At 36.6% G+C, this 19591-nt stretch overlaps 2 protein-coding genes across 3 annotated transcripts; one reads left to right on the forward strand and one right to left on the reverse strand.

Annotated features, from left to right (window-relative positions):
• Positions 1–813: 813 nt before the first annotated feature.
• LOC111321894 (gelsolin-like protein 2) lies at positions 814–12572 on the reverse strand. Of its 2 annotated transcripts, none has more exons than XM_022924891.2 (14): positions 12410–12572; positions 12163–12252; positions 10020–10112; positions 9831–9923; positions 9471–9565; positions 8410–8479; positions 7810–7908; positions 7135–7200; positions 6541–6574; positions 5113–5156; positions 4003–4117; positions 3476–3567; positions 2239–2337; positions 814–1090 (listed from the first exon to the last, which is right to left on the reverse strand). In XM_022924891.2, the coding sequence occupies exons 1-13, from the start codon at positions 12488–12490 to the stop codon at positions 2248–2250; spliced, it is 1062 nt and encodes a 353-aa protein (XP_022780626.2). In that variant the 5' UTR covers positions 12491–12572; the 3' UTR covers positions 814–1090; positions 2239–2247. The 2 variants fall into 2 exon arrangements, with proteins under 2 accessions (XP_022780626.2, XP_022780625.2); XM_022924890.2 differs by having other exon boundaries at positions 814–1093.
• Positions 12573–13132: 560 nt separating this feature from the next.
• Positions 13133–19201, forward strand: LOC111321877 (nucleobindin-2). The gene is made up of 7 exons (XM_022924866.2): positions 13133–13722; positions 14649–14837; positions 15084–15174; positions 15601–15659; positions 16477–16569; positions 17124–17351; positions 17967–19201. The coding sequence occupies exons 1-7, from the start codon at positions 13282–13284 to the stop codon at positions 18069–18071; spliced, it is 1206 nt and encodes a 401-aa protein (XP_022780601.1). The 5' UTR covers positions 13133–13281; the 3' UTR covers positions 18072–19201.
• The last annotated feature ends 390 nt before the right edge of the window (positions 19202–19591 follow it).

Genomic DNA, 19591 nt, shown 5'->3' on the forward strand with positions numbered 1-19591 from the left:
GTAGGCGGCAGCGGTCTTCATAGCTCATTTCTCCGCGTTTTTGCTTTAATGCCAACCGAGATGCCCTTCTTTGGACTTTTTCCAAGGATTCGATATCCTTTTTTTGGTAGGGGCTCCAGACGGGGACAGCGTATTCGAGTATAGGTCTTACTAACGACTTAAAGAGGCAGGAAAACGCATAGCGGTTATCGTTTCCAAGTGATCGCCTAATTATACCCAACACTTTGTTCGCCTTGTTTACTATGTAGGAAACGTGTTTACCCCAAGATAGATCGTAGTTTATTGTGACCCCTAGGTCCTTGGCGCTGTCGACAGATTTTAGTTGCGTACCAAGGGAATAACTAGGCTTGGATCTGTCTCTACTGTGCGTTACACGCATAACTTCACATTTTTCAGGATTAAAGCGCAACTGCCACTTGTTAGCCCAATCGCTTAATTTGTTCAAGTCCAGCTGTAAGGCTGGTATATCCTTATCAGGCTCCATGATCTTGCGATAGATTTTAGTATCATCAGCGTAGATTTTCACGGTTGATGCAATGTTTGCCGAAATATCATTTATATAAATAATGAATAGGATTGGGCCGAGTACTGTTCCTTGAGGCACACCTGAAATCACGGGTGACCAGTCTGAACAATTGCCCCTTAACACTACACGCTGCCTTCTATTCGTCAAAAAATTTCTAATCCACAGTAGTAGAGAGCCGTCTATCCCATAACGTTGTAGTTACGGCTAAGAGACCGGAATAACTTTTTTCCTTGTCACGTCTGAACCGTCAGGGAGAAAAATTAAGTTTCGTTAATGCACTACAAGACTTCAGCCCACACTGTAATTTTATTTCGTTTCTAAATACCACTTTACACAAAGTAGTTGACAGCAATAAATCACCGAAAAGCCCACAGCTACACTTATGGAATACAATGTAGCTTTCTAACGGCAGTTAAGGTCATTTCAACAAAATGAGGATTTAATACAAAATTACCCAAAAACTATAAAACTTACGAAAACTCTCGCATTCACTTTTTAATTAGAAAAGATGCAATCCATGAACATATTCTGCGATAGTTTGGCTGCCATTAAGTCCTTGAAAGTCTGCTGAAGATGAAACAGATAAAGCACTTATAAATAACTTGAAATCAAGGGAAAAAGATACGACAATGAAGGGATAGAGTAAATATCCCTCAAGTGTCGTTAGTAAGCTTTCCAATGTGTTGGGTTTTTTTTTTTTCAATAAACTCTGTGATTGCTTCTAAAATATTGCGCCACCCAGTTGAAAATACCAGACAGTGCGCCGGAAGGATGATTTTTGTTTATTACTGTCAATTATTATTGCCTTCATCAAGTTTTCCTTTACTCTGACTGGCCATTGTGGTCAATTTGGTTTTTTGGTTTAACGATACTCAAAGGATATCGCATTAATGCTACTGCATTGAATACCAGACAAATTCAACAGCTCACTTCGAACCCAAGAATTTTGGTTTGTTTTAATTTGCCTCTTGCGACGCCAAAGAACCAATCGACTGAGCTATATAACCAACAGCAGGATCTGCTAATAAGCGAATAAGAGTCGACCTTATATGTGTGCAGGCGAAAAGAAACGCTGAAGAAATGCATCCTTCAGTGCATTTTATATTACAAACAAACGAACAAAGAAAAGAGTAGCATATGCTGATGCCGATGTTCTTCACGATCCAACAATGAATAGTGGTTTAAATTCCTCAAAAGTCATTGCTTAGAGATTGAGGCCCCTATTAGGGGTTATCGGAATACGAGATACTTGAGGCGAAAATTAACAGGATACAAGATATCAAAGATAAAAATTGGAGAAAATCGAACTGGAATTATAGGGATAAAAACCAACGAAATTAACGGAATACGGGATATTTATACAACCATAACTATGATACAACTGGAGAGGTCTGTGGACGAAACTAGTTTTGTAGTAGGCGTCTTTTAAAGTGCATTGGAAGTTAATTTTAATGAGGTTTTGTTTTCAATATGATAATGAATGATGCTTTCTCAGCTTCGACAATCAAAATTTCGCAAAAAGGCATATTTAGGCAAAAAAGCAATAGGATACAGGATACTTGACCATTTCCCCGTCCCCCCTCCCCGTCTTTGTAGGGCATATGTCCCACGGGTTAAAGGGGCCACGCAACTCTAAAAACATGCAAACAAACAATCAATGAATGAATAACGCCCGAAGCATTGTTTCAACATTGACGTATATTCCGACTTACCTTGCCACTTCAGAACAAAGCATCAAATCTTGGACATTTTTGGCCCTCTTTCACAACAGATACTGGAATGAGGGGATGTTTGCTCGCCATCAAGTAGCCCTGGGCAAAATATAAGTTAACATCAGATTATTGGTAGTCTCCTTCGCAGCCGTTGTTTGAGCTCGTCACGCAACGCTCCCTCCTCCACCAACATGGGGGAGGGAGCGTTGCGTGACGAGCCCAAACAACGGCTGCGAAGGAGACTAGGTTATTGGGCAATCCTGATTTTTTACGTTTCACCTCATCTAGCCGAAGAAAGTGTAGAAACAACAGTTACCGACCCACATAAACTACTAAAAGCAACATGCAACGAACTTGGAAAACAAAGTTAGAGTTGGTGCTCCAAATATTTTTCTAGCACCACCTCTCTCTAAAGTCGAAGTTATCGTCGTGTATCAGCTGATTTGTGGGTTACTGTCCGATTAAACAGCAAGGGTGTTTGACATGGCTAGATAAAAGCTGCCCTTTAATCAATCTCCAAAATCGACAGAGCGAGACAAATCAAATGAAATGAACAAATGAATTTAAAAGTAAGTGACTTGGCAGCTGATAAGCTAATGAGTTAGAAAAATACAACAACTACGCTTTCATCGCTACACGCCTGTTTCGTGTTTGCTCACTCATCAAATAAATCCCCTGATAAGTGAGCAATCACGAAACAGGCTTGTAGGGATTAAAGCGTAAAAGTTGTATTTTTCTAAGATCAACAAATATTACGCTCTACTTTTATGCATGGCTTAGACGATACCACACGTGTAGGATCGTTCGGGGACCCATATCGGTTTTCCCTAATCCTAGCATCAGCCCTGCACTGATGAGGCCCAGAAGGCCGAAACAGTACTGTCTGCAGTTAGTTAGTTATATATACACACACACACACAAGTCGCAGAGTGTTGCACACTCGTGGAGCTGTATAATTAATTAAATGACAGAACTATTTTGAAAGGGCCTGCTGGTCCTCTTTAGTCAGGTGCACGAAACACGGACCCAATTGAGGTAATATGTATGGGTTGATGGTTCAAGTGCACTTTATCAAGTAGGTGGTTGCATGCCGGCACTCACTCAAACTTCATCAATTTGGCAAGTGCATGCTGGCATGCAAGCATCCCTCCTACAGACAGACAGACACACACACACTTCATGAACATATGAAGTCAAAAATATAGGAAGTTTTAATTGGATAAGAAAACCTACTTACATGTGCATACTGCATTGCTTTAAGCCGCTCATCAACACTGGCCTCTTTTCCAACCCAGACAAAACATTCTTTGCCATTGTCTACAATAAACACTGCAGGCAAATGAACAAACAAATGTAACATACTGTCACCAGTTTTACTTTCAAAAGAAATCAACAATTCTTTTTTGAAACTTGAGCAGTACACTAAGACGGTCAAGTCAAATTCAAAATGAAAGGGGAAAACAACAAAAAAAAAAAAACTTGAAACTAAAATAATAATTATGAGACATTACTTAAATACAGCAATTGTTTCTGGGTAGAAATGGGAATTAGGAGTGTTGATTTTGTGAGGGAGAGAGAAACTACAAACTTGAAGCACAGGTGAACCCTGGTTGAATATCTAACCCAAGCCAATGCAGTAAGAGGTAATACGTTCCCTTGTCATGGCACCAAGATTGTTACAGTACTGTAAACAAGTTGACTTCACTCCTATTTTTTTTTGTGCTAGGGGGGGGGGGTGGGGATGAGGATGGAGTTTAGTCTCACCATCTTTGCTGTCCAGCACTGACTTGCTGAACCCAGAAGTATCAGAAAGTTCCAGATGACCACTGGCATCACTTATTTTCTTAATGGTGGGTTCAAAATCATCGTCTACTGGATCCTATCAATATAATGAGCATTAAGATTGGTGATAATAATACAAAAAGAAAACACTAAAATGCAGATCATGACAATTCCAAAACTAAATGTTACTGTCTTTGCGGTAAAAAGCATTATTTTCAGTTAAAATGGCTGGAAACAGTTTTCCCAAACACCTGCTGACTATATATAAAGCCCTCAAAAACCAACCATCACTCTTAACAGTCAGACCAAGTTCACTCTTAACAGACAGACCAAGTTCACACATGTGTTGACCAAAGGATTGAAGTTTGAAATAATAGGTGTGACATAGCAATTGCTACTATCATGCTAATGTTATTACATTAAACACTTTCTTAGGGGGATGGTCTCAGAAATTTCTCAATAAAATTTCTCAAAACTTCAGGATTTTCTTTCCGATGAGGCCTCGCTGCTGAGTGAAAGAACCATGTTCGTCTGATTTATTTCTCCTACTCTAACATACCAAGCCAATGATCCATAAAGAAATTCATATTATGTTTATAAAAAGTTGAAAAATCTGGATAATCGACCATATTTGTAATGGTAATAGGACCAAGCAGAGTCCAATTCAGTTGGTAATCAACAAGTGATTAACGAAATCAAACGACTGTCAAGCAGGAGTCCGATTTGTTAATCATGAGTATGATTACAGACTGAATTGGATGACACAAAGTTCTGTTACCAATTAATTATAACCATTGCAATTTCAGAAAGAAAAAAGGAAAAAAAAGGAGGAAATATTTCCAGTAGAGACAATGTCTAAAGTAAAAAATTCCTTCATTTTGGAAATTCCCCAGATTATAGGTGTCCGATTATAGCCAACTGTCTGATTACAACTCTGCAGAATAATAAGTGAAAAAAAAAAAGCACCTGATGCAGTAATCACATTTGAGTAAATTGTAATGGTTATGTTTAAGACTATAATTTCACAAAGAGACAGGTAGAATATAAAACTTCAGCTGATTTTGCAATATTCTTATCAGACTAAGCTTTAACCTCAGTATCTGGATCACCAGAGGGAAGTCCTCCAAAGCCTCCCTCTATAATAAAAAAAACAAGTATGCAAAATTAAGCAGTATTCATAGTTCATTGTTGTTAAGTTATTATTAATTAAAAGTACTTTGATCTCTGTGTATAATTACCGGTAACTAAATTCAAACTGGTGTACAACTGCTTTAATTTGGTTTTCTCTCTTAACTTCAATTAACTTGAATTTTTTGCATTTTCACTAACATGTAAAGTCAGACATGTAAATTAAGTGAGGCCAAGTATTTGCTATGATAATTTAGTTTTTCTGAAATTTTGCCGATCTACGGGATCATCAGGGATGATGCTGTAGATCGATGAAAACTTAGAAAACTAAATTATTGTAGCATACCTGGCCTCATTTGATTTACATGTCTGACTTTATAACACCATGCTACTTAAGGATAACATCCAATGCTTGATTCACTAACATATGTTATAAGAAACTTGGGGCTAGGACAAAACACTGACCCCGGGCCAACTGACCCCCCTTACTGACCCCCTCTTAAATTCACTGGAAATCATGAATTAAAGCTAACGATAACAACCTAACTATACAAAATTATGATATAATAAGATAAATGGTCATGACTAATAGACTTACAAGGTAATACGCAATTTTTAACAAACGAAGGAAAAGACATCGCCATATATTAGAAAACAAGAATACCCTGGGGATGAGATTGAAGACAATTGGTATTGGGAATTAGAGCATGACCTGGTACTACCAAAACACTTCAAACTTCCGGTTTCTCGCGCTTTGGTTGAAGAAAAACAATCCTTTTCAATGGAAACACATACAACCCAGTACACAATGTTTCCACACATTTGCCACTCGTTTATGAGTGTAGGAGAACCTAACAATTGTGGTAAAACAAGTTTGGACAATGGCAGACTATAGGCATTAAACAGATTGACCATCTTCTGCCATTTTGGAATTTAAGAGGTGAGTGTATTATAATATCGTAAGTTTGTATCATTAGGTTGTTATTGTTAGCTTCAATTCACGATTTTCAGTGAATTTAAGAGGGGGTCAGTAAGGGGGGTCAGTTGACCTGAGGTCAGTGTTTTGTCCTACCCAGAAACTTGTATATAGTTTGTATCCCACACAAAATGCATTTTAGTGTTGTATAGATGTGCTTTTGATCAACATGAAAATTTGTGACTTCAAATAGTAGCATTTTTTACTTTTAAGGTGTCAAAAGTTTCTTTCCTTCATATGGCAGTTGCATTTCTGCAACTTGAAATAGGTTGCTTGCGACATTTTCCAGAGAAAAGTGGAGATAGCCTTTTTGTTTGTGGACATTTCTGACCTTTTTTTCTGCAGATTTGAAGGTCAACTTGCATTTATTGTTCCCTCAAGTTGTAATTTTTTTCAATTAAATATATATACCTCACCTTTAGTTTCCACTTTTACCTTGCCTCTTTCACTCTGCCATAACAATAAAATTTCATTAAAAAGCTGATCTGTGTTCTAGAGCCTTATTCTTATAAAAGTTACAACAATTTAAAAAAAAAACTAATTTACATGAAATGTTTTCTCCTCAACAGGTGGTTTACGTTTTGTAGTCCTAGGACTGAAGTCTTTTCTTTTGACTAGCAAAACAATGTCCATCCATCGAAACTGTAAGGATCAAAGTACTACATACTCTGGAACAATGCTTCAGGGAATAATGGATATTTGTTGGCCCACTGAAGCATTGGAACCCTACCCATCAGAGCTCTGCTGTTGTATTTCTAGTTATGATTATTTCCTTTTACTTGGCAGTGAGATGACATTGGGGTTGAATTTCTCCAGAATCTGCTATATCTGATATCATATTTTATTGCCCACATCAATGTCCCCATATCTTTCAAGACGAGTAATGTTGACTGTGGGAATGTCATATCTGCTCTCATGTTTTGGCACTAAAATGCAGTAAATGCAAGTTATGTTATTGATGATAGCTTTTATTGATAATCAGTCCTTATATCATTTTGTTAAGTTTTCACCTTCAAATTCTGGCAAAACTGGGCAGCTTTGAATCTCTCATCTTTGTCACTGCCTGAACCATTTATCTGCAAAACAATGAAGTGACACCATTTGTATAATAGACTTCTTCCTGTATTGATCGAATAAATTAACCAAAATAAGCTTTGCTTATGCACTTAAAAATCCTAAAGTTTGCAAGAAAAGTAGGCCAGGATGGAAAGCTCTGCAAATGAATCGTGTATTCTGATTTGCTACTTGAGCAGGCAAGGTGGGGCTTGCCTGCTTGTTACCCTTTAAATGACTTAAAAAGAAAGATTTTGTACATAGCCTGTTTAACTTTTTTGTAACCTCTGGGAAACTACAAACTGTACAAGAAAATTTTGTGTGATCAGCAGAGTTTCTAATGTAAATTGGCCTCCATAAGGAGTTCATAAAGCTGATGTACTGAGCATCAGCCCTTTGTTAGAGTAAAAGTGAAGAGCTAACACTCCTATAATCATTAAGCATTGTCTCTAGATATTGCAGTGCTCAGTGGTTCAAATTTTTTCATTTCAACAATTTCAAAACTTGCCAGTCTAAAACAATTAAGGCAAGGTGCTTTCAAGTAAATAATATAATTTTAAAATAATTGAATACTCAATACAATTAAATCAACATTATTTTGCCCTAACAATTGTATCTATTACGTAAATTACCTGATAAACTTCTTCACCATTGTCAATGACGTAGACATTGTCTGGAGTAATGCTTTCCTTACAATATGCCACCTCGGTTATTTTGACCTTGTTTCTGCCCTTCAAACAAATCATCCAAAGGCCACTCAAAACATGTACATCTCTGGATATTCAAGCACTATATATTATACAAATTATACAAATTTAAAGAGGCTGACTAAGTCTCATTACTATAAATGGTAATTCAATAATACCTTCTTCAGCCATTAAACACAAACTCATGTTTCATTCAGAACAAAAAAGAAGAGAGTCTTAAATACATTCTCCACATGATGCTTTTCAGGGCCAATAAAGGCAACCAGGGGACAAACACTTACTCAAATATAAAGTGGTGAACCAGATGGCTATTTATAGCACTGACCCAGGGAGTTGAACACAGGGCTATTTAGAACAAATCCAGAAAGTTGCAACATGGGACGGCCTTATATGCATCCAATGCTGCCCGATGAGAGGTACTGAAACCTTCACCACACAGTCACAGAGCAAACTTAAGTTAAAGTTAGAGTTCTTTGTAAAATTGTGTCTTCATAATACAAAGTACATCTGCAGAAGTTTGTTTACCTCATCATTAAACTTCAACAAGCGAGGCTTGTACTCTTTAGGTCCAACACGTCTAAAGCCAGAGTCAGCCCTACAGAAAAATATAGCCATGCATCATAATGGTTATCATAAACATTATCTGTTCAGAGAAGGACTGAAAAAAAAAACCCTCAAGAAAAATCGTATATTACTTTGTATTGACTGGGGTCAGCAATATTATTTTAATTAACTAGTGTTTTTTTAATTATGTTCATAAATTGTTATATTGTTCTGCACTTAAGGAAGTTGAAGTAGCTTTTCTGCTAGGTAGTTTGAGTACAAGGGATCTTGCATTTAGTGCTTGTAAAAACTATGTATCATAGTTGTCTTAATTTGTTCAAATGAGCAATTAATTTCCTTATAATCTGTCTCTTGTATATAAATATATATAGAAGAAGTAATGTGGCACACAAGGACAGACAACTTTGACCGAAGAAAGAAATATACTCAATAAAAAATCTAAAAAGTTTAATACAAAACGTTTCAGTCTGAGTCACCTTCATCACGGACCAAGACGCTTTGTATTAAACTTTTAGATTTTTTATTGAGTATATGTCTTCCTTCGCTCGAAGTTGTCCGTCCTCGTGTGCCGCATTACTTCCTCTATTATTTATCGAGGTTTGGACTGTGAATCCTTTTGGATCCTTCTGGTGCGGTGTCTCTGTTGGCTCGAAGCCTGTTAACTTGTTATATTATATACACCTGTAATTAAAAAGGTTTATTGCAATTTGAAAATAGATATGATATATAGATCCCTTTTCTTTGGTGATAGATGATGCATGTATATTTTATATTAATGGAACAATACTTTCAGTTTTTGTTATTGGGAAGAAGTGAAACAAAGACTTTTGAAATTTTTAGACATCAGCTGTTGTAATTTTCTTTAATTTAAATCCAAGATTGGGCAGAATATAATCTTGGACTGGATCAAGGATCGGATAATGAAGCGGATCATGAAAGAAAAAAGTTTTGAAATGCAAAAAGATCAATTCGTCTAAAAAATAGTAAGTAATTAGGGATAATTAGTTATTAGCTTTACATACCCCCCATTTAGGAGTTGTAACTGTGGAAAGTAACTTTTAAATATGTCTGACTCATGATTCTGGACTTCACGATGCTGAATTGGCTTGTCATTGAGCTACAAAGAGAAGAAAAATATATATATTGTACGATTTCTGACAAAATTGCACTCCACTAAGTTCAATTAACATTATATACCTTACTTGCTGTCTGGCAATGCCTAAAAAAATTGGCATCATTCCTTTTTGAGTCCCAGGCAACATAAACACAAGTAAAGGGAAGGATGGCAAACATGTAATTACAAGAGATAACTTGGGTTTATAATTGTTCTTTGATCAATTCACTGTCGGTAATTTTATATAAAGAAATTAACTCAAACTTACAAATGTGTCAAGTTCAACTGTCTTATAAGCAGCTGTTCCATATTCATCCTGGGTGGATCCTGCGCCAATCCAGAAGTGAACATCATACAAAAGCTTCAAAATACAAATAGCAAGTAACACTTATGAGGCATCCAGGTAATCTTACATTTCCTACCAAAGTGAATGACTGCCTCATGTCAGTTTTCATACCTCATCACTTTCTTTGTCCTTGTAGGTGTTGAGAATAATGTAGCTGTCTCCATTATAGAATTTGCCATAATCCTCTTTAGGCCAGTGAGTGACCTTTAAAACACAATTCATCATGACATGTCACACGAGTCATGCTTGAACATTTTACATTTTTTGATCATTATTCACAAATCTGAGTATAGTTTCTGTATTAATTTCAGATGTAATTGTGGACAGCAGAAAGATATGGGGAGAACAATATAACAGAATGTTCAGTCATAAAGTCAACAACTGCATAAACATGATGACTGTACAGAAAGAGAGAGGAAAAGGAAATTATGACTATCATTATAATAGTAATATGCCACCAAGATACCGCATATTTAGTCTTTTAGGAGTTGGACATCATTATCAGAGGTGGCATATTACTATGATGGTCATAATTTCATTTTCCTCTCTCTTTCTGTACAGTTATTATGTTTATGCAGTTCTTGACTTCTTCATTTTTAGTTTTCTACCATGTGCAGTGTGATTAATTGTGACTTCAATAAATTCACAGTAACTGTAGAAGCATGGCATTTTGGTTTAAACAGCAGCCCTCAATTACCCTCTAACTGACAGTAGTAATTGTAAGTTGAATTTTTTCAAAGACTATTATTTTTGGAATATTTAAAATGCTTACATTGAAAGAGTCTATTCATACTGAGATAAGTTAGCCCAATGACCAGGGATGAATCTACAAGGCAGAACTCTATTGTAACTCAACATTTATGTGGCAGCTAGGATTTAAATTTTTCTGCAAGGATGAGCCAACCAGGTGTGACAAGTTTTCTGATCTCCTATTTAATGTAGGACAAATAACTAAGTTACTGAAATAAAAAAATTGGCATGAAGAAACAAACTAGCATCAAAATCTGATTGATTGATTCCAAGCACCTTCTTCATAACACTGGGCATGATAACTATCATTTTTATTAATTCTAAGCAATTTGACATCTGCACCTCCCTTTTGAGTAAAAATTTTTAATACCTGTTTTTAGACATGTTGTGGAGGCTCTAGAGAGGTTTATTTAAATGCACATTAAACTGCCATCAGGAACACCATTGAAAGAGGTGCGCAGACAATTTCTATATTTTGACAATTCAAACTCACTTTCAACTTGGTGCTTTGACTCAGGGTGTGGGGGGGGGGGGGGCAAATTCATTTGTACTGTTAACCTTTGGAAACCAATTTGTATCTGTCATCAACTGTGACAGTATAGTCTTGTTGTGGAAGCTGTCATTGTTGTGATTACTGTACACAATCTTTGCGGTCAGCCATGTTTTAAGTGGCTAAGGTGTCCCCTGAATGGAGGTTAAAACAGAGCTTTTGACCCCCAAAAACTGTCCCTTCCTGTTAAATAGAGGTGTCCCTTCAATAAAGGCAATAGATAGAAAGATTATATGAACATTTTTCAAGGACCAAAGTTTGTCTCCTGAATGGATTGTCCCCTGTACCATTTTTAAAAATTCAGGATTGCACTGCACTACAATATAGCACAGGGAACAAACTCATCACTTCCCAGCACCCTCTTGAAACACCCATCCATGCATTGCCACCGCCCATTCCACATCGGTCTTTAACACTCACTTTGCAAAGTTATGCTCAAGTAACTCTTCCTTTTTCTTCTAATTTGCATTATATAGTTTATGCTCATTGAAAAGTGAAAACAACCAAAACAAACCATTTTCTCTCAAACCTGAAACTACAATTCATAACGTTTAAGTAATTAAAAATCAGGAACATTAATAAAATTCTGTTTAGTAAACAATATGAGCATAACCGTGCAACAGTCCTGAAATATTGTACTTTGTGGCTGTTTACTGGTTCAGTGCAAGACGTCACCCCACCCAGTCTATTAACACGCCCACGTACATACCGAGCTTTCGGCAGCGTTCCAGAACAAAATTTTTACTTCGTGAGGGACTTAATTTACCAAACATTTCTTCAAATTTCTTATCTGTTTGTCTCTTTGGGTCTTCAGATCAAGATAAATTTTTGGAACTTAACTTTCCGAATTCCTGAAAACTGATCTACCAACGTTTCAACTAATTTAACTGTTTCTTGAAGGATAAATTTCGAGATATACATAACTTTTATCTCTGCTTCAAAGCGTTTATTTACCTTGAACTTGACGATACGCCAAATTTCCAAGCCAGGCTTCTCTCCAGCGCCTTCCCAGGCCTTCTCCGTAGCAGCTGATGCTTTCTTCACCTTTACGATAATGGTAAGCATAATGTTGAGAAAAGCAAAAGATACCTACAACATACTAATTGATTCCGCAAAACATTTGCAGAGATGGTGATTAAATCATATTTGATAATGACAGCACGTTCGTGCAGCGATTTGGCAAAATTTTTAGCTCCCTCACATTTTTCTCCAGATCAGAGCCAAACAAGGCCAAGTTGCTGTCCTTCCAATCGTACTTCTTAGCTTTTACTAGGCCAGACATGATTAGAGAGAGCTTGAAATCTCAACACAACAACGACACAGCACTACTGCTCGAAGTATATGACACACCTTAATTAAAATTATTTCCTCCAAAGACCCATATCGAAACTCCTTTATGATTGGTCGAACAGAAAAAAAACATTTTTCACGCCATCTTTTCACGCATTCTGTAGTTCTATATATTTGTGGAAAGCCGGTAAACTGTGATATCTTACCCTTGGGAATTGTTCTCTAGAAGAATTGAAATCACCTGAAATGTGTTGGCACATGCATGGCTCAGTTCCTCCACGGGTGAGAGGAATTCTAAAATCCTCCAATAACTCCGTTGTTTTGTCTCGTCACGCAACGCGCGCCCTTCCCCACTTTGAAGAGAGAGCGCATTGCGTGACGAGACCAAACTGTGAAGGAGGCACTGACCGCACTGGCTCTTTAAGTTTTAGTTTGGGAAGAGCTGCCAATACGAATTTATTAACACTATATGAGCTGAAATTAGCGCGCAGCGAACCAGAAAGTGGGAAGTAAAATCTCAGTCCGACTGTTTGTTTTCCTTAGACTTCAATCTCCCAGCAGTTGATCACGGCCGAGGTAGGCCGAGGTCGTCAGGTGTTCGAATGCTGGTGCGAGCCTTTAGACAGCTGTCCATGTGACAGAGCAGCTCAGTGTTCATTGTGCCACGTTTCAGGATTAATCGAACCTTCTTAGATGAATTGTTTTCTCTGAATAATTTTTTCGACATTCATTTGATCTCCTTGGAGTAGAAACACAATTTGTTATTAATTTGATATATCAGAAATGCGTCAAAAGTGGGTGCTTGTATGTGGCGTTCTGATTACATTGGCAGTTCTTTGCGTGGCTCCGCCGGTCGTCAGAAAAGATGCAAAGAAACCAGACACTCCAGCGGAGGGGAAAGGCGATCCAGAATATGCCAGATATTTAAAACAAGTTATTGAAATTTTAGAAAAAGATGATGACTATGTTAAAAGACTGCTCAACGCGTCTGAGGATGAACTAAGAACTGGTCAGGTTGCAGAAGATTTAGATCTAGTGAAACATGATGTAAGGACCAAATTAGATGAGTTGAAGCGACAGGAAGTGGAGAGGCAGCGAATGATCAGACGACAAATGAATGATCATTTAAATGGTCTGAAGGAAAGAGAGTATTGGAATCCTGTGTTCGATGACGAAAACCCCAATTTCTTTGGCCCTGAAGACTTTAAAAAGCTCTTATTGAAGGTAAGTCGAAGTTATCAGAAATTTGTACGGCGTCCAAACATTTTATGATCTCTTTACAAAGAAGCGGAGAAATTTTTGAAAGCTGTGTTTGTAAACTTTGATGAAATATTGAAACAGAATTTCACGCGTAAACAAGCTTTAGCCGCTTTCAGAATGTATGATATTTCTAATGAAAGGAAATCACGACTTTACATTTTTCTTGACGTTTTTCAGTTACTTTCTAAAATATGATTTGTTATTGTTGGCTGGTACCAATAACAGTGAGGAATTTCCTTAGTCAGACAAAGTCATACATTTGTTTTCAGATGATTACACGGTCATTTAAGATCATTAAAAGTAATTGGAGTTTATCAAAAGCTGAGGTTGTTACAAGAGATGTTGACGGTCTTTCCGACCGTACATGTATCACAGATCTCAAGTTTTGGGAAAAAAAATAGAAACAGTTGATCAAGAACTCTTCTCTCCACCGGTTCTCTACATGTTAATAATTCTTTCTGATTTTGAATCATCAAAATCCTTCCTTGTGTTGTCACCTTTGAGAGTACTTTGTCTTCCCGTTTTCTCTGATTAACTCAAAAAAAATATTTCAACTGACAACTTGAAATCAAACAATGACCAATATCTGGTCAATTGCTTGGAATAAAGATGGGAGTTTCTAGTAACAGTAACTACACTTCTCTCATACATTCCAGACTTCCCATATATGTGCATCTATACCCTGATATAGGCATGCTGAACATGAACCAATACTCAAGTGATGTATAAGTCAAATAATCCAAAATTCACACACTTATCTGATATTTTTCTCAAGTTTGTTGGTGCTAACATCAATCTTAATAGTTGGTTAGGGAAATTTTCCCTGTCTCTGATAATTATCATGAAGCATGAGTAATTGATTCAAGGACATAACTGTTGTTGTTTAACAGCACCATGAAGAGATGGATAAACAAGATCAGCAGCGCAGAGATGAATTTAAGAAGCATGAAATGGAGAAGGAACACAAAAGGAAGGAACATTTAAAGGAGCTGGATGAAAAGGCACGCAAAGCAGAAGAAGAAAGATATGAGGCATTGAGGCAGAAACATCTTAATGCATCCAAGAATCTCCATCACCCAGTAAGTGAACATTTCAGGCATTAAAAGAGGAAGGGACTCTTGTAACAACTTAACAAAATCTTAGGCCTGGACTTTGTGATCCAGAGTCCTACTTGTTAACCATCAGTGTAATGTATCTCCTTCTTGGCTAATCTAATATTACAAGAAAACACCAAATTTTAATGGGTCTGCCTCTTGGTGGTCACATTTGCAGAAATCTGAAGTCCAGTGGTGTAAAAGCAATATAAATATTAGATGTTTTTTTAGGGAAGTAAAGCTCAACTGGAGCAAGTTTGGGAGGAAACTGATGGTCTTGATGCAAAGGACTTTGAACCAAGAACATTTTTCAAGCTTCATGGTAAGTGTTAAAAAGTGAGTTTGCTGAAATGGAATGACAAGGTCTTGCTAGACCTTAGTTGGTTGCAAAGTTTGTGTGATGATTGATGTAGGACAGTGGGGCCTCCTAAATCTGTATCAAGTTTTCTCTAATTATTTTTGGTTATCAGAGACCACCCAATTAGTGTCGGCACTGTGCACTCTTCTTTTTAAGATTAAAACTTGTATTATATTAACTTCAATTTATTGAACATTAATATGACTTAAAGTTTAAAAAATTAATATACTTGAATGTGTTTGTTTTGTACAAAAAAATGGGGTGGTAATACTAAAAAACTCTTATAATTTCTTCAAGTCTGTTGAAAAGAAAGTTTCTCCCAAACCAATACATAAACAACTTCATGAACAATTGTTTTATTCATTCTGATACCTGCATGCTCTTTCCCAGATACAAATGGTGATAACTACCTGGACACGGGAGAGTTGGAGGCTCTTTTTGTTAAAGAGGTGAGAGTTGTCTTACATTGCTTAATGCCATATATAAGCATATTGTTTGAAACAGTAAGAACCAATATTTGAATCACTGGGATGATGCCTCCAACATTCTTAATTTCTACATGATGGTGAAAGGACTAAGTGGAGTCTAATTCGGTCTGTTATCATACAAGTGATTACCAAAATTGGATGACCGCGGAGCAGGTGTCAGATTTCTTTATCACAATTATGGTTACGGACTGAATTGGATGTTACCAATTAACCAAAACTATGACAAAATTTGAGAAAGAAACAAGAGATCAGTCATGTGTTATAAAAAAAAATCAGTTAACTTGGCAAAAGGCGCTACAACAGCACGCATACATGATATGTTCTGTCCACTTATGCAAGCATGACCTGTTGACTGTCCCTTTAACTGTCCCATTACAATGTCTAATTGCATCAGGCTGGTGATGACCAATCATGTTTGAGAATTTTGTATCACTTTGATTACGTGAGGAATTAACTCTTATTTAGATATACATTTTAGTAAGTTAATTACCTTCCATGCAGAGATATATGCATAGTTTAAAATATTTTGCCAGACTCAAAGGAAAACAGATATATTTTAAATTCTTGAAAGCCTTGGCCAAAGCACTATTAAGTAATTTTAATTTTGACTACTGATTTGATGATATGTATTACTCCTGCCAGTATTAAATGATTGAAAACCTCAGTTACCACAAGGTTTGAAACACAGAGATAGCAGGGATGAAGTATTACTCAGGTATAGGGTGAATTTAAATGTCGGTATACTTCATGTGGGATTCTGTGCTTATATTCAACTTAGGTTGACAAACTCTTTGATGAGAAGGATGAAGACTATGATCCTCAAGAACGAGATGAAGAGATTTCAAGAATGAGGGAACATGTCATGAGTGAGGTAACAAGCTAGGAAATATTTTTCCTTTTTTTTTGGTAATCAGATTATTTTCTTATCTTTTTTTTTATGGAGTCTAGAAATTATCTCAAATGTGTTTTTTAATTTTCTCAAATTCAAGGGATATCAGAGTGATTAATTTGCAATTGTTTTTAGTTTTCCACCTGATTTACTGAAAAAGTGGTGCAAGTTTTTTGAACAAGTCACCAGTCAAGTGAAGTAAAACAAATTTAGGTGTGGATAACTTTGAACTCATTTGAAATTGCCCCTATATCTATGTTCCTATTCTTAAAATACAGTTCCAGTTCTACAGCTGTCGTTCTTTTTTTTATTGGCAATGAATGGATATACTCTTTGAATCTCAGTGATTGATGAGGCCATGTGAACGCAGAAAAGCTGGGTGTTGCTTTTATAAAAAAATGCTATACAAAGATATGCATAAATGTTCAATAATTTAAGGCTGTTTACATACTCTAATATGGTGAGTACAAAGAGTGTGTATTTTATCTTCATCCATCTTACTCTAACATTGTGTCATTTTCTGAAACCAATTTCAGATTGATAAGGATAAAGATGGTTTTGTTTCAATTGATGAGTTCCTGACAGCAAGTAAAGGGGATGAATTTGACAAAGATGAAGGGTGGAAAAGTGTTGAAGAGGAACACCCATATACTGATGAGGAGTTAGCAGAGTTTGAGAAACAACTGCAGGAGGAGGAGAAAGCAAGGATGGCTACTCATGATCAAGGAGCTGCAGAAGGCAACACAGCTGGTGACCTAGCTAAGGTTAGTGTTTTACTTAATAAATAAGTGTTTTTGTTTGCCTGTATGAAAAACAGGAGAGTTTTGATGAAGTTTGGGCACTCAAGTCAGAGAGAATTAATTATCCAAGGAGAACTTTAAATTCTTTGCAAAAACTGTACCTTTTCATGTTGTTAGTAAATTAATAAAACTAACACTGCTGTTTTAATGTCTTTGTATGCTGAAAATTTGGCCAAGTATTATTGTCTGGTCTAAGTGTATTCCTGTAATAAATGGTAAAGAAGGTCATGAAATAAATCCTCAGAGACTGACAAAGTAGCTTGTGCCTGGGGCATAATGACAGCCTAGAGGTTTATTGGGGGCAGGAAGAGGGTGATTACTGTAGAATTGCTTAAGGTTAATTGTTATAAAAATTCTGGAAAGAATGCCATCGACAGGCTGAAAAAAGAGTAATCCAGAAAGGACATGTGTGTTGCAATTTGTGGTTATTTGGCTTTGAACGATAGTTCAGTAGTAAGGATTACTTGTTGATGTTGATATTGCATAGTTCATTGCACAGTGTAGGCCTAATGATTTGTTAAACTTCCACTACACCAAGATTTCCTTTATTTAACTTTGTTTGTTTTCTTTGACTAATAGCAAATAGCAGGAGCAGCAGTAGAAGGACACACAGAAGATCAACAACAACAACAACAACAACATGAGGAGTCACAGCAACAACAACAACAACAACATACATCCTAAGGAACAGTGGAACTGTTTACAGGGAAAAAAATAAAACAGCTTCATGGCTTGAAAGATGAATACTGTCCTTGACTATTTAAACATGTTGCCCATGTTTTTTTAAATTACAGAAAGAATACTGAGAGTTATTGTACCAAATGAACATTGTTTCTATGAGCAATACATATACTTGTTTTATTAATATGTTCAAACATTGCATAGATCAGTCTGACAACCTTTTCACAGACTTGAAATTTTCATCAACTCCCACTTAATATCAAAATCAAATGGAAACCTTTCATTTCCCTGAAACAACACTTGTACTACATTGTTATCTGTGAGTGGCTAGAATGGTAAAACAACACACTTTGTGTCCTATTGGATCACAGTACTATAGTCCCTTTTTATTAATTTTGTGTTACAGGGGAAGGGGGGATGTTGGTACAGCTAAGGTACTCTTAGACCCATGGCTCTTGGCAAGAGCATCACAGAGGGATGGTGACTTTCCCTTTGCCTTTTACATTTTGGTAACCAATGATCATTCCTCTTCTAAAACTACCTACTGTAGCATGCTATTCTTTATTTTTCAAAGCATGGCATAAACATGAACCTCAGGGGCTACTACAGTTCCCGAGAGTTCATCTTTTTAAACCAAGATAATTTAAAACAAGAGATCTCATCAATCTACAAACCTTGTGTGCTACATTGCATTTTTCTCTACATTACGGTGCTAGCCAATGAAACTTAGTGCAACAGGAAAAGCTAGTTGAAGATTATTTTTCCTTCATTACTATGTACTAAGACAATAAAAACATTTGAATATTTGTACCTATCCGAGATGAGAAAAATTAGAGATTTAATAATAGAAATATATCTTCATTTGAGCAATTCTCACATGTACTTGTCAGCTTTCTACCCCGAATGCCATTCTTAGACACTGAAATGTAGCAGTTTTAGATTTAGCTTGTAATCAAATTGGATCTAATATATACTCTGTCTGGTATGTATGTCCTCTCCAGATTCACTTGTAATCCAACAACTAGCCTGTAGGTTTACATGTGCATAGATATAGAACCTTTGTGCAGTTTGTAGGATTCCTTACCATCTAAATGTGAATAAATTTAAATAAAATTCTAGTATTTTGATTTAAACATCCATTCCATATTGTGCCCAAAATAGGTCATTTGTACCATAACTAGGCAGTGCAAAAAAATTCAGTTGGGGACGGGTAAATAGCTGGATTCTCTAGGGGTACTGACAAGAATGTTTGCCAAGAAACTTCAACATCTCTTTGCTTGAAATTCATGGGAGCAATAACTCCCCTCCCCTCCCCCCCCCTCAAACTTCAAGCCTGTGACAGTCTTCCAGAAATAATAAGAGTAAGAGATAGAGAGACACATACATATACTAATGGACAAAATCAATGGAACCAGTGCACTGCTCTGCATTATGATGCAGGGTTGGTGCATTGTTGTGCCTGCCTCTCACCAAATAATGCAGTTCCCCTTGAAATCCAGGAATTGGCTCTGCTTTTAAATTTG

The sequence above is a fragment of the Stylophora pistillata genome, chromosome 10 (assembly GCF_964205215.1).
Source record: "Stylophora pistillata chromosome 10, jaStyPist1.2, whole genome shotgun sequence".
Taxonomy (NCBI): domain Eukaryota; kingdom Metazoa; phylum Cnidaria; class Anthozoa; order Scleractinia; family Pocilloporidae; genus Stylophora; species Stylophora pistillata.

What these genes read in the sequence shown, in the direction of transcription:
- LOC111321877 (XM_022924866.2), top strand. Translation starts at nt 13,282, where the DNA reads ATGCGTCAAAAGTGGGTGCTTGTATGTGGCGTTCTGATTACATTGGCA. An exon ending in AGGCTCTTTTTGTTAAAGAG is followed by an intron (nt 15,660 to 16,476) that starts GTGAGAGTTGTC and finishes TATTCAACTTAG; the next exon opens with GTTGACAAACTCTTTGATGA. An exon ending in GGGAACATGTCATGAGTGAG is followed by an intron (nt 16,570 to 17,123) that starts GTAACAAGCTAG and finishes AACCAATTTCAG; the next exon opens with ATTGATAAGGATAAAGATGG.
- LOC111321894 (XM_022924891.2), bottom strand. Translation starts at nt 12,490, where the DNA reads ATGTCTGGCCTAGTAAAAGCTAAGAAGTACGATTGGAAGGACAGCAAC. An exon ending in AGGACAAAGAAAGTGATGAG is followed by an intron (nt 9,924 to 10,019) that starts GTATGAAAACTG and finishes TGTATTTTGAAG; the next exon opens with CTTTTGTATGATGTTCACTT. An exon ending in AGTTTTGCCAGAATTTGAAG is followed by an intron (nt 6,575 to 7,134) that starts GTGAAAACTTAA and finishes TTGTTATGGCAG; the next exon opens with AGTGAAAGAGGCAAGGTAAA.